The 14,176-nt window shown below is 37.3% G+C and overlaps 1 protein-coding gene across 7 annotated transcripts in view; it reads right to left on the bottom strand.

Annotated features, from left to right (window-relative positions):
* ythdc1 (YTH N6-methyladenosine RNA binding protein C1) overlaps positions 1-14,176 on the bottom strand; it is a 116,601-nt gene that overhangs the window by 89,688 nt on the left and 12,737 nt on the right. For 4 of the 7 annotated variants that reach the window (XM_069936138.1, XM_069936162.1, XM_069936149.1 and 1 more), the window contains exons 4-7: positions 8,959-9,361; positions 3,438-3,533; positions 2,358-2,453; positions 2,222-2,275 (exon numbers count right to left, since the gene is read on the bottom strand). In XM_069936138.1, coding sequence (XP_069792239.1) covers positions 2,222-2,275; positions 2,358-2,453; positions 3,438-3,533; positions 8,959-9,361 — 649 coding nt within the window. The remainder of the gene's footprint in view (positions 1-2,221; positions 2,276-2,357; positions 2,454-3,437; positions 3,534-8,958; positions 9,362-14,176) is intronic. The other 3 variants (XM_069936144.1, XM_069936153.1, XM_069936158.1) reach the window with 3 other exon arrangements.

The raw sequence follows: 14,176 nt of genomic DNA, 5'->3' as shown, positions 1-14,176 counted from the left end.
CGGCAATAAAGAACAAAGAACCTTGATTTCGCCTCAGTCTGGTGTTTGACTCACTCATTCATGAACAAAGCAGACCTAACAGTGGGGAGGGTCATTGATGATAGATGCCACTTTCTTGAGGGTCCACCTCTTAAATATATCCTTAATGATTCAAAACTGATGCCCATGTTGGTGTTGGTCAATTTCACAACCCTCTGTAGCCTTTCCTGTCCCGTGCATTAGCACCTCCATACCAGATAGTGATGCAACCAATCAGAATGCTCTCCACAGTACCCCTATAGAAATTTACAGGAGTCTTTGATAATACACCAAATCTCCTCAAATTCCAAACGAAATATAGCCTCCGTTGCAAATTTAGCCTTCATGACATGATGGCCCCAGAACTAAGCCTTCAGAGATGTTGACACCCAGGAATTTGAAGCCATACCCTTTTCTCACTGCTATCATCAGAAAGGAGGTACAGGAGCCTGAAGATGAACACTCAACATTACAAAAGCAGCTTCTTACCTTCCACCATCAGATTTCTGAACAGAAAATTAACCCATGGACACTACTCATTTTCTCTTTTTTGTATTAATTATTATTTTTAAATCTTTTATTTGTGGAATTGTGATTTGTAGTAATCCTCTCCCAGTGCTGATCCCTCAATGAGGACTGATGTTTGATCTCCTGCTTTCTTCTTCCCTAAGTCTGCAACCAATTCCCTAATTTTGCTGACACTGAATGCAAGGCTGTTGTTGTGACACCACTCAACTAACTGATCCATCTCACTCCTGTACACTTCCTCACTTCCATTTGTGATTCTGCCGACGATCATGGTAGAATAGGCAAATTTGTAGATGGTTTTTGAAAATTGTGCCTAGCCACACTAAGTGCTTTCAAGCAGCATTTTAAAATGAGGTTAACCGGGCAATTATATCCAAAATATCCGCACAAGTTAATAAATGCCAAAATAGAAAAACAATTCCCGTTGATTCACAACATCCTTCACAATTTAATTGGAAGCATGTACAAAAATCCCTGTTATTCAAACAACCAGTAAAAAAAAATTGCAGAAAATAGGCAAAAATTTGATTGTTTAAAATTGGCACCCCCCTGGTGGTCAGATCACCAATCACACAAGAAGAAATCTCAAGCAACTTTCGAATTCACTAATCTCGCATCTACCAATCCTGATAGGTGTCGAAGACCAGGGTTTTTTTTTTTTAACTGTACTTCTCAAGAACAGTCCACTGATCGCAAAAGAGAAACAAAATTTTCATCCTGACCTATTCTTCGATGGTTTTGCTTTGATATGTATTCAAGGTGTTCAAACAAAATATTACAGTCGAATGCAACACAATTTCTCAACCTCGGTCCAGTTACTCGAGGCCACAAATTCATGCAATATTAACATAGCATAATTATTCCCAGGGCAGTTCACAAACAAGCCAAAGCAACCCAAGGGCTTCCTAGGAACAGTCTGTTAAAACTTCATCGAAGCATAAAAATCGACTACGCAGTAGGTATATCAGCAAAGTCACATAAGATGGATAAGTTAAGATTAGGACCATTCTGTAGCTAGAAAAGTCAGCAGAAGGACAAATGATCAGAGGAATATCTGTTTGGTTCTAAGTAAAACAATGTGCTGGGTAAACTTGTGCAGTCTGACCCAAAACATAAACTGAGATCTGAGCTGAATTGATGATCAACAAATTAAAATCATACAACAGATTCATGCAAATTACATACTGTGAAAAATTTCAGTAGAGATTTTACAAATTACAAAACACAAAAACTTTATTAAGCCAGAAACCCTGTATATAGAAAGTTAAATCTGTTTATTTTTGAGCTTACAGAAGCAAATGGAAACATTGTGAAGCACAACAATGAACAGCACAGAGAAGGCAAACTGCCTTGTGCTGACCAACAAGCTAGTAGTCACAGCTGTGTGAAGGAGAAAGTTTAAAGGAGATATTCAAGGCAAGATTTTTTTTTCTACACAGTGGTCGGGGGGGGGGGGGGGGGTGGGGTGGGGGGAAGGGGGCAGGCGAGAGACAAAGAGCCCGGGCGAAGTTGTTACGGAAGCGGACATAATGGTGATGTTGGTAAGGGCTTTAGGTAGGTGCATCACCAGACAGAGAATGGAGGGATGGGATTAGTTCAATCCAGCATTATTTCCACAGTCATCCTGGCCCAAAGGCCCGGTTTCTGTGCTGTTCTATGTTCAAAGTTTCCATACCTTTACATACTGCACGCACAGATGATGACAGCTTCTCATGCTTCTTCTCTGATCCTGCATTACAGTACACAAAACCCATTAGACCCTTGCTATTTAAGTTCAAAGCACAACAAGTTCCAAATGAAACCAAACATACCTGCATATGAATCGGATGCTGAACTTTCACTCCTATCAAACACAATTGGAGAAATGTCTCTAGATCGCTTTTTCTTCTTCTTATCTGTCTCATCGTCTGAAGAAAATTTAATTTGTAACAATTCTATTTAATCACGGAGTGCAGTAAAAATAAAGGGGGTTGAAAATTTCACTGCATGTAACCTGAGCCTGCTGTAAATTGTTCTCGAGCTGTCATAGTGCTCGGAGGCCCACTTTCTGTCATCGACCAAATAACTGGCAGCATTATAGTTTAATTACAGTTGAATCTAGATAAGTGATCTGAAGAAAAATGTACAGCGAGGGCTTTTTTTTAAACTAACCTTGGTACAATCTGCGACATGTCACTAATTGAATAGATTAATTAGCACGGTGAACAATGTAATTATAATACTGTATTAATAATTTAAGTGTTGAGAAGCAGTACTGATGTAGAATGGAATTAAAATGCTTTATGAGCATTTTCCATATTTTAAAAAATATAGTGTGAGGAGCAACCTAATAATCAATATTTGGATGTTATTGAATAAAATCCCCTAACATCCTTGCTCTGACATCAAAGTATAATCAATAAAATTAAAATTCACTGCACATTAGTTGCAGTGAAGGGTCTCACTCCAATTCTCCTGTGAATTCATCTGCAGCACAAAACTACTTTTCCACAGGATAATTTTCCACAGGAATTGAGCAATCAACTCTATTGGGAGTATTCTCTCGTCCCTCAAAGAGACATTGAGGAGCACTAAATATTTTGAATTTTGGAATGGAGCAAAAACAACAGGGTTGTTGTCATGAATACCTTCAACTTCCTTGATATTTACTGGGACTTCCATTGTGGAAATGTTTCAGTTGGGGCAGAATTTGTCTGGTTTGTTAGAGGATTCCTGAGGCACTGTGTGGACAAGCCAATGAGAGAAGAGACAATACTGGATAACGAACCTGGTCAGATGTTAGACCGCAAGGTGGGAGAGGACTTCATAGACAATAACAACTCCCTGACCTTTAACATTGCCGCATGGATGGCAGAGTTAGCGGAGCTGTGAGTGTAAAACTGTTACAGTACCGGTGACCCAGGTTAGAATCCAGCACTGATTGTATGGAGATTGTACGTTCTCTAGTCTGCGTGGGTTTCCTCTGTGCAATCCAGCTTCCTCCCACCCTTCAAAATTTATGAGAGTCACAGATTAATTGGCTCATGGGCCAGAAGGGCCTGTTACCATGCTATACATGTACATTTAAAAATGTAAACTTGAAAATGTTCAAAGCCATGGTCAATGCACAGATGAAATGGGAGAGCATTAAATTGAGGGGAGGGCTAATTATTAAGGTATTAATACCTCTCATTACTTGAGGGTGTAATGCAAAAATGTGAAGAATGTTCCGGGACCACAGGCATGGGCTATCGGTTTGTCCCTCTGAGACAGGGAAAGAGTAACAGGTCAAGGAACCAAGTTGACAAGAGAAGTGGGACAGTTAGGCAGGAGGAAGAAGGAATCATCCACAAGGTTTAGGAAACAAAAATAAGCAAAGTTGTTGAGAATTGGTAGATAGCCAGGAAGAAACTCGAATAAAGGAATGAGAAGGACATGGAAATTGGGATTGAGGAAAGTACCAAGAAAAGGAAGATGACGAGTGAGGGTAGGATTGTTCTGGGATGAAAGGGGGAAATGTACCTGGAGGCAGGAGGTCAGTAAGTTCCTTCATGAATACTTTGATTCAGGGTTTACCACAGGGAGAGGGTCTTTGGTCAATGTGAGGTCAGTGCAGAACAAGATAATATGCTAATTAACCATGTCACAGTTCAGAAAGAGGTGCTATTGGAGCTTCTGATTAAGATTAGAATAGACAAGTCCCCAGGTTAGACAGGATATAACCCAGGTTACTGCAGATAGCAAGGTAAAATATTGCCACTAAATTGTTGACTGATCTTTATATCGTTCCAGGCCATAGGAGTGGTACTGGAGGATTGGAAGCTAGCAAATGTAGTCCCATTGTTCAAGAGAGACAATAGGGAGAATTCTGGGAATTTATAGACCAGTGAGTCTATAGAGTCTATCAGTGGAAGAGAAACTATTGGACATTTTTCAGAGAAGGATTTACAAGCATTTGGAGAAGCAGAGTCTCAGCAGAGATAGTCTGCATGGTTGATGCAGATCATGCCTCATGAACCTAATTGAGTTTTTTTGAAGAGACAAAATAAATTGATGAAGGTCGAGGGGTGGATTTGGTGTACGTGGATTTTAGCAAAGCTTTTGATAAGGTTCTTCATGGTATGCCCATTCAGAAAGTCACAAGGCATGAGATCCATAGAGAAAAACATGAATATATGCAGATGCTATGATTGCAGTAAAAACACAAAATGCAGCATCCATAGGAGGTAAAGATATATTACCAATGTTAGGCCTGAGCCCACCCTGAAAGTGTGAGCAAAAAGCAAATAGGTGCCCAAATAAAAAGGCCAGGGAGGAAGGAAGAAAGTACAGGGGGAGAAGCACAGGGCGACAAGCAAAAGGACAAAATTGGGTGTAAATAGGACAAGAGAGGAAAGGTGAAAATTAATTTTTGTTGGGGGAGGGGTAGAGTTGGAGTCCATCAAAACTGGTTTGCATGGATTTGAAATTGGAAGAGGATTGTAGCAGATGGAACATTTTGGGCCTGGACATTGGTGACATGGTGCCCTGCAAGGATCTGTTCTTGGACCCCCTGCTCTTTTTGGGATGGGTTAGTAATGATGTACAAATGTTGGAGGTCTTGTGGATAATATAGAAGGTTGTTATGGGTTACAACAGGATATAGACAGGAAAAAGAGTTGGGCAGAGAAGTGGATTTCAACATGGAAAATTGCCACTATACATGTTATTTTCAGTAAGAGCATATTTGAGAGATAAGTTTGGACCAACAACATTTTTGTCTAGTTGTACTGAAGTAGAACTTATTATGAGTGGGATTGTTAAAAAATGTATTTATTTGATATATTCATTACTACAAACAAGAACTCCTAAATATAATCTAGGCCAGTGGTTCTCAACTTTTTTCTTTCCACTCATATACCACTTTAAGTAATCTCTATGCCATAAGTGCTCTGTGATTAGTAAGGGATTGCTCAAGGTGGTATGCGAGTGGGAAGGGAAGGCTGAGAATCACTGCTCTAGACCCAATTGTTACTGAAAATTGTCATTAGCCTATTTCCTTTAAAGTTATGAAACTGTGCACATAACAAGTCAATTAAGTACAATTAAAACAGTGGTTTTCAAACTTTTTCTTTCCACCCACAAACCATCTTACTAATCACAAAGCACCTATGGCGTAGGGATTACTTAAAACAGTACGTGAGTGGAAAGAAAAAGGTTGAGAACCATTGATCTAGGCAGGCATGGGAAATAGATTTGGATATTACAATAGGTCAACAAATGTGGGAAAATTTATGTTGGGATTGTGTGACTAATACTATCAATGTAAAAGGTAGTGTTATTTTTAAACATCAATTATATGACAGAAGAAGATGAAATGAACTGACCCAGTATGTAAAAGTAGAAGACACAAATTTCTTGTTTATTTTCATTGTGTGATGACATTGTTTAATGGGTTTAATGTATCATATATGTTGAACGTTGAGTGGGTGGGGAGGAGGGGGGTGAAGGAGGGAGGGAAGGGAGGGGGGAAAAGGGGAGAAAATGACACTGTGTATATTCAAGAGGGAAATGTTTGTGTGTATTTTGGTCAGTATGGTTCATAGTGTGAAAAATAAAAAAAATTATATCTTACACCACAGAAGTTGAATAGATTGAAATCAGAGCAACGTTTTTGATGTGGTGAAGATGTAGGATCTTTTATATATTCAACTTGGTCTTATCTCAATGTGAGACCTTTTTGGGTAACTATATGTAACTTTTTAGAACAAGTTATAGGAGTTGTTTTCCCCCACTAAATTCCAATTTATTTTTATTAGGAAATATTGAAGGTACAACTCCTAAATTGAAATTATCAATTGGAATTTGTTAAATTAGGTAGTAGCAAAAAAAGGAATTGCAATTACTTGGAAATCAGATCCACCTTTAACTGTGCCAAGATGCCATGCCGAAATTGAAAGACATATTCCTTCTGATCCCTCTAGTCCTGCAGAATTCTCCTCTGTACGTTTATGTTAGAACTGATGATTTGTACTGGATGACATCGCTCTCTGCAAAGATCCTTTTTTTCAAAAATAACCTACAAAGTTTTTATTTTTTTCAGTTTGTATATTGTTTTTTGAGGGGGAAGGTTGGGTGGGAGGGAGGGGTTTGTGGGATGAAATCCATCATGTATGTAATCAATTTGTTTTGATATTTGTCGTATTAGAATAATTGTAGTTACTGTATGTATGGATATTAAATAAAATTTTCAAAAAACATGGAAAATTGCTGTAATGCATTAGAATATCGCACTTGAAGGCCGAGTTTAGGCCTGCAAGGAAGATAATGATATGGAATAGGCTTCTAGAGGTCGGCACAACATTGTTGGCTGAAGGGACACACTATGCTTATGATACTCTATGTTCTATTGTTCAATTAGAGGTAAAAATAAATAATGTACAAAAAGCATGGAATCGCACACTTAGTATCATACCAAGTATTCAGCTGAAGCATCCTGTAAGGGTTGAGCAGAGGGAGCTTTACTTTGCACAGACTATACTTTGGAGTACAAGGTGAGCAAAATAAAACTCAATTCCTTTCCCAATTACCCACAAAATTGTGCAAAGTACAAAATTTAGGAAAGCAAAGGTACTGGGTAAGTATTGAATTTAAACCTATATTTTAACAGCCTATGCCATATTTTATGGCCTATTATATTCCATATAAAATTCAGCAAACACATGCATAACTTGATTCTATGTCCAAGGTTCTTTTATCAGGTAGTTTACTTGGACATTCCATTCTTATGAAGCACTCTCTAATCTGAAGTCAACTGTACGACACAAGGGTCTTGGATCAGCAATGCTCTACATTTACTCACTAAGCAGTCATCATGGTCACTGTTGGAACTTTCAAATCGTAATCACTCCCGATTAATTTACTAAACACTTCACTGCAATTCTCCTGAAATTCCAACATTTCCAGAGCAATGTCCTTTTCACAAGAAGGATAGCAATTTCACTTTAGTAAGACATTTCACCTTTCAACCTGGGTGTGTGTTTCAAAACAAATGATCTCTACTTGTTTATTGTTTCATTACCATTCAGTGGTTTAAATAAGTTTCAATGACTTAACAAAGTTTTGAACAAGGTGGTAGAAATAAGATTCTAAGGTCATTGCCTCAAATTATGACATTCCTGAACATCAGATTTCCACATTTTTTAAGACAACTTCAGAGAATAAGGTAAAAATGTACATAAGGGAAGAATATGACCAAAATCCTCTGCAGTACAATTGAGATGGCTCAATGAATTGGTGCAGGAAAAGCTTGGCAAATAAAAGCTAATGTAACCAGACAAGCTTTCATTTTTGTCACCAATCGATTTATTAAAATTTCCATTTAATCAAATCTTGAGGTTATCCTAGGTTGGAGCAATTAATGGATAAATGTGTACATATTAAACTTAAGTGACCAACCACGTGGAATCTTGACCACGACAATGGCACCAATGTATGATCTATGATCATGCGCTATGATCAGCATAGCCAGAATAAAATTTTCAACCCCCTAAAATCATTGCATGTTTGACAAGTCCTCATCCTTCATTTTACTAATAATATTCCTTTAGTTATCTGCTAATTGCCTATATTACTAATTTTGAATGTTTTATGGTTTTAAGCAGTGGAGAAGGAATCACAATTGTCCATGAAAAGATCAACTAAGTGAACAATATAAGTTAGAAAGTGAGCACATTAAATTGTACTGCACCAATTTCTAATCTTTGCCAGAACCGTTTATTCTCATTTAAATGGTTTCTCTCTAATTATCACTATTTCCATATTAACATGGATTGACACAAACACATCAAGTGAAACACAATGTGTTGCAAATATTTATGGCAAAATGCCTATCACTGTAAAAGTGCTTCTACCAGCAACTAAAACTTGAACATTTAAAATAAACATTTATTGCCCTCTCACTACTCCAAACAGTTTTGGACAATTCAGAACCCAAAGAGCAAAGATGAATTCTGTTACATTATTAACCAAGCATTATTATTAACTACTCATCTAAATTATCAATACATCGTCAATAGAAACTTACCACTATTCCACAGCACCACAGTCAAAAAATGCACAAGCATTAATTTACTCCGTAATAATCAGGAAATGCACATATGAATTCCTGTTGGCTTTGTTTTCACCTGATGTAATTGTCCAGTCTTCTAGATTAGTAATGTCAGGCTCAAGCAAAGCCAGCAAGCATTCAACTGTACATATCCTGTTACTGAGAAAATAGAGCAACTCTCCAGTACTCTCAATCAATAAAAACCACAAACTCTATAAACCTAAATCCACCCACCATACTCAGTCATTTTGACAACTGTCATATGACATAATTTCTCGTATATTATCTATAGAAAAGGAAGTGCACTGGATTTTATACTGTAGGACTTTGAAAATGGAATTTACCTGATACATCAGTTGCAGAACCAGACCTGGTAGCAGACTCTCCATCAGAAAATGAAACCGAATCTGATTCAGAGTCACTGGCTTCACTCCTTGTATCATAATCCTGCTCGTGACCCTCCTCCTTGGTTTCTCTGGCATCCCTTTCTCGGAAATCACCTTGCTCAGACATTACACGCTCATATTCTTCTTCATCAGCTTCTTCCTCACCTTCTTTCTCTTCCTCAGGATCATCTTCATCAGGCCTGATCTCGTCTACTCCATCTTGATTTTCTTGGTCTTCAGAAGAGGTATTGCCATCAGAATCAATCTCAGCTTCTGAATGGTAATCAGAATGAATCTCCTCTTTTGATGAATGACCCAATCGATGCATTTTAATGCTCTCTTCAATGCACCTTAAAACCTTCTGCATTTAAAAAGTAAAATTTTGGTAAATGGGCATCTTCAAATTAAAGCACATACAAACAGGTTATATTCACATTTAACATCAGTACATTATTTTTGAATACATTAATTATAAATGTGATTGATGGCAAATGTTGCAGAATTGGGAAAATTGTTTGGGAGGCAGAGAATAGCCTTTCCTTCCTCAAAGGCAGCTCACCTCATCTTTCTTGTAGCCATTATGCCAGACTTGCAAAAGTTTCACTCAGATTCCCTAAGCTTCTATTCTTTTTTCACCAGTCAAATTAAACCACAATCGAGAAAGCTGATATCCTCAAACTGCAGGCGAGTTTGGCTGAACTGGGTTATTACATGGACTATTTACCTCCTCGGTTTTTTTTAAATTGAATTCAATAATATGCTACTTTCCAATACCAGCAGCCAGAGATCGGGACAATAGATTCAGAGACAAGATTACAAACCAACATGGTGGAATGAAATATACCTAAAATTTCAGAAGGTGGGCATAAAACCACTAGCCTTCATGGAATGAAATTATCTCCGTTCCCTGATTTAACCCGCCGTGATCCATGTGATCACTTCTTAATTGCTTCCTATGTTTTAAAGGACAATAAATATCAGCAATTCCAGCTACACCCACATCCCATAAAATGAATTAAAAAATGGATTACAAACATATTGAAAACGACCCAAAATCCATTTTGTACAGGCCCAATAATTCCACCCCCCCCCCCATTGTCTTGAAACATATCCCATCATCACCCCCCCCCCCCCCAAATATTCCACCTACCAGGCTTAATACTTTTATGGTAAATGTTAAGAGTCCTTGGATCTAACATGATAACCATGGCTGTATATTTGTGCTTTAAAAAGTGATGTACTGTATGCAACTTTATGCAGATTTAATCCCTCTTTTCATATATGCTTTTTTTTGTCAGACTTTGGAAACAGTGAACAAAATGATAGGATTTTTAATACAAGGCTAACCAACAGATTAAATTACCCTTCTCATTGAATGTAAAATGGTCTATTCTCTTGTTGGCCTTCAATATAATCATCTGAAAATATGTTTTACACATTCTATGAATTCGGTTTCCACATTTTAATAATCATTTCACCTGCCACATGTGTTCAGATTGAAGTACCCAAGATCATTCTATTACCACTGTTCAATGCACTTCTGATTTTCTAACTTATACAATACTTTGTATTAATCAGTACCAATGTATGAGGGTCTCCCACAAAAGTTTTCTGCATTTGATTTTCTGAACTGACGTCATTCCTTTCCTCTCCTTTATCCCCTTCTTTAACATGGCAACCTCACCTATCTCAATTTTGGAATCTAAGAATTTTTAAGGGAATAGACCAATACTTTAGCCCTAATCTTGTGGCAACCACATATCTGAAATGGCTGTCAGATCATACTAGTTTATTTCCATTGGTACCACGAAAGCACCCATTTTGTCATCAATTCAACATTTATCCAAATTTCCTCTGCACTGGTTCCAATTCCAGGTGCCATTGTATGCACTACTCCTTTCAAAGGAGTTATTGATATCTAGTTTGCCACTCAGCACGAATCACTTCATTCGTTCCCTGAACTAACTCTCCTCCATTACTTGTAAAAAAAAACGGAAAATCTAATCTCTTCTGGAATAGGACTATTCACAGGTCATCGACCAATAACCTTTCTCGATTCCACTGCTCACAACTGGAAGCACGCTGGAGCGAGGGTATTCTTAAAACAGGCTTCACTTATTCAATCATCAATAAATTTAAAATAATCTGACAAGTAATCATGATTTCAACAAGACAAAACACACCAAGTATTCACTAATCAATCGCTTCCTTTCTACAAGCATCAATTTAGATTTTAATTCAAAAAATTATTTTCACTTTAGACTCTTTAATTGATGCCCACTTGTCACAGAAATCTCTCAGTATTCTGATTTAAATTTTTCACTCTTCTTGATTTTGGGGATCTCATTTGGTCACAAGCTGCAAGTTTCTAGAAAAATGCTCATGCAGAAGTAGTTACAAGAGTAGAGTGGCCCTGATAGCACCAAGAAATAAATGACTAATTGTAGCCAATTCGCTAAAGCAACAAATTGATAGATAACTGTCTTTTTACCTCTGTAGAGCTATGGATGCAGTGACAGATGTGTACTTATGAATAAACAGCCTAACCTATTCTGCTGGGTTGAAATCACAAAAACACGAAGGTCACTTAAATTGCAGGAAAAGAATAACCATCGAACCAAATGCCTCCAGAACATGTTATTCGAAACAAATTAGAGCAAAAATGTACATGCCAGTACATGCCAGATAAGTGAAATTTCCAGTTGCTTAAGATTGCAATTTGCATGAATTGCAAAGTGACCACTAGGGTGCGTTAATTTCAACTTTCGTATTTTTTACCTATTTATTTTTCAGTTTTTTTTGCTGGTTGCTGAAAGGATAATAGGGATTTTACTGCATTTCACAGTGCATGAAAGTACATTTTTAAACAGCATCAAACAGCAGGGCATAGTTTGAATGCTTTTGTCAGAGATGTGGCCTCAAAAGCAGCGTAATTTTAATATCCTCATTTGGATCACTGCAACCACAACTCTGCACAAAAACTGCTAGGCTATTGACATTTCATGCCTCATTAAAAAAACTGCTTCAATAAAATTTAAAAATGAAATTCAATCAAGTTTGAAAGTAATAAAGGGGAGTACATGGCCACATTGAATGGTATAAATGAGTAAATTACAACATCAAATTTCCACATTCTGTCTCATGACCAGTTAAAATCCTAAGAAGTACAATTCAAATTTTAAACCATATTATTCCCATCTCAAAGTTAAAATACAAGGATTTTGGGCTTTGAATAGCAAAAAAATGCAAATAATTGCTTGGGAATTGGAACTTCAGTCACTTGTCCCAGAGAAACTTTGGGAAAAGATTTTTGGAATGGTTAATACCTTTTCATTATGTGCCTGACATGCATTAATTCAGTTTAAAGAGGTACATCAGTTTCAATTGTCAAAAAATAAATTGGCCCATATCTTTCCTAATGTTGGCCCTATGTGTGATATATGTAAATCACAAGTGGTCTTGGTCTTACTCTGTATTGGAGAAGAATTCTACAGATATTTTCAAGAATTTATGTTATACTGGGTATTAGATTGCAACCTAATCCATTGACTGTTATTTGTGAAATTTTTGTTCCAGATGTGGGTCGAGTTCCCACTTCTGCACATCAGGTTGTAGGCCTGAATTAGAAGGATCCTAATTCACCTACTTTGATACAATGGTTCTCTCAAGCTATGTCACGATTAAGTTTAGAAAAATTAGAAGTTGCACTTTTGATACCTCCATTAAGTTTGAAGAGACAGTATCCTTTTATAAACTATTTTTGTACGAGTTCATTTGTATTTTGACTTTACCTTCCAGACTGTTTTGGATTTTTTTTTTAAATGGCAAGGACCAGATAAATAGTTTGCATTGATCTGTAGTGAACTCTCAGCTTAGGCTGCCCAGCATTTTTTTGTTGTTGTTGTTTCTTCTTTATTTTGGTAGGTTAGATGGGGTTTTTAAAAAATCTTTTTTGAATATTCCAAACTGGGGAAAGGGGTAATATTGTTCAATATGTAATAATGTCATACGATGTATTATGTATTGCAATATATTGATATTTGCTTTTATTATTCAATTCTGCATTCTATTCTCCTCCTGTATTGTTTAATAAAAAGATTTAAAAAGAAATGCAAATAATTAAATAAGTGATAGCAGATGAACGAAAGGTACAGAAGGAATAGACATGCATCAGGATTTCTTTGGTTTGGTGGGTCATGATTGAGGGGGATAAAATTTAGGAATCTAAAACATATTTGCATCTTTCAGGCTCTGATACCTCAGAGCACTGATCGTGTAACTCAGGGGTTGCAGGTTCATTCCTCACTGGGGCCTCATTTCTGTGAGTGACACTGGACAAAGTGGTGACTGTCTTCCTTATGGTTGACAAAGTTAAAGAATTTTATGTATGTTACATTCTAAATGAAGTATTGTGTGACAATAATGGAACTTTTACCTTTACTGAGCTATAGGAAAAGATGTTATTGAGCTGGAGAGACTGGTGATCTTTGAATTAAGGAGAGGCTGATTGGCTGGAACCTTTCTTCCAGGAGCATAGCAGGCTTGAGATTGTGGGGGTGGGAGAGAGAAGAAGAACTGAGAAGTTTATAAAAAATGAAGGGCAGATAAGAGAAATCATCTTTTCCCCAAGGTATGGGAGTCTAAACGACTAAAACTAGAATATGCGTATATTTAAGCTGAGGCACATTTTTAATAGAGGCATGAATAACATTAATTAAGCTGCCAGAGAAAGTAATAAAAGATGGGTACAATAGCAACACATATTTTGAAAGTATTTAGAGGGTCTTGGGCCAAATTACACCAGCTTGTGTAGAAAACTTGGTTGGCATGAACTTAATTTCCAATCTCTCATATGTCAGCTGTTGTACATTGAATTCAGCTCAGCATTCAACACAATCATATGTCAGAGGCTGGTGGATAAAATGTCCTTGCTGGGACTCTAAACCTCCCTCTGCAACTGAATCTTGGACTTATTGACAAAACAAAAGTCAGCCTGGGTTGGCACAAAACCTCCAGTTCCATCCTCAGTGCTCGGCCCACTACTGTTCCCACTGCTGACTCACAACTGCACGCGCAGGGTCAGTTCCAACAGAATCATCGATTGTGCATGACACATCAATAGTTTTATCAGCAACAATGATTCAGCTTACAGAGGAGGTTGAAAGGCTTGTACAAC

The sequence above is a fragment of the Narcine bancroftii genome, chromosome 1 (assembly GCF_036971445.1).
Source record: "Narcine bancroftii isolate sNarBan1 chromosome 1, sNarBan1.hap1, whole genome shotgun sequence".
Classification (NCBI taxonomy): Eukaryota; Metazoa; Chordata; class Chondrichthyes; order Torpediniformes; family Narcinidae; genus Narcine; species Narcine bancroftii.
Note: the sequence above shows the minus strand (reverse complement) of the source record. Positions and strands in the feature narration are given on the sequence as shown.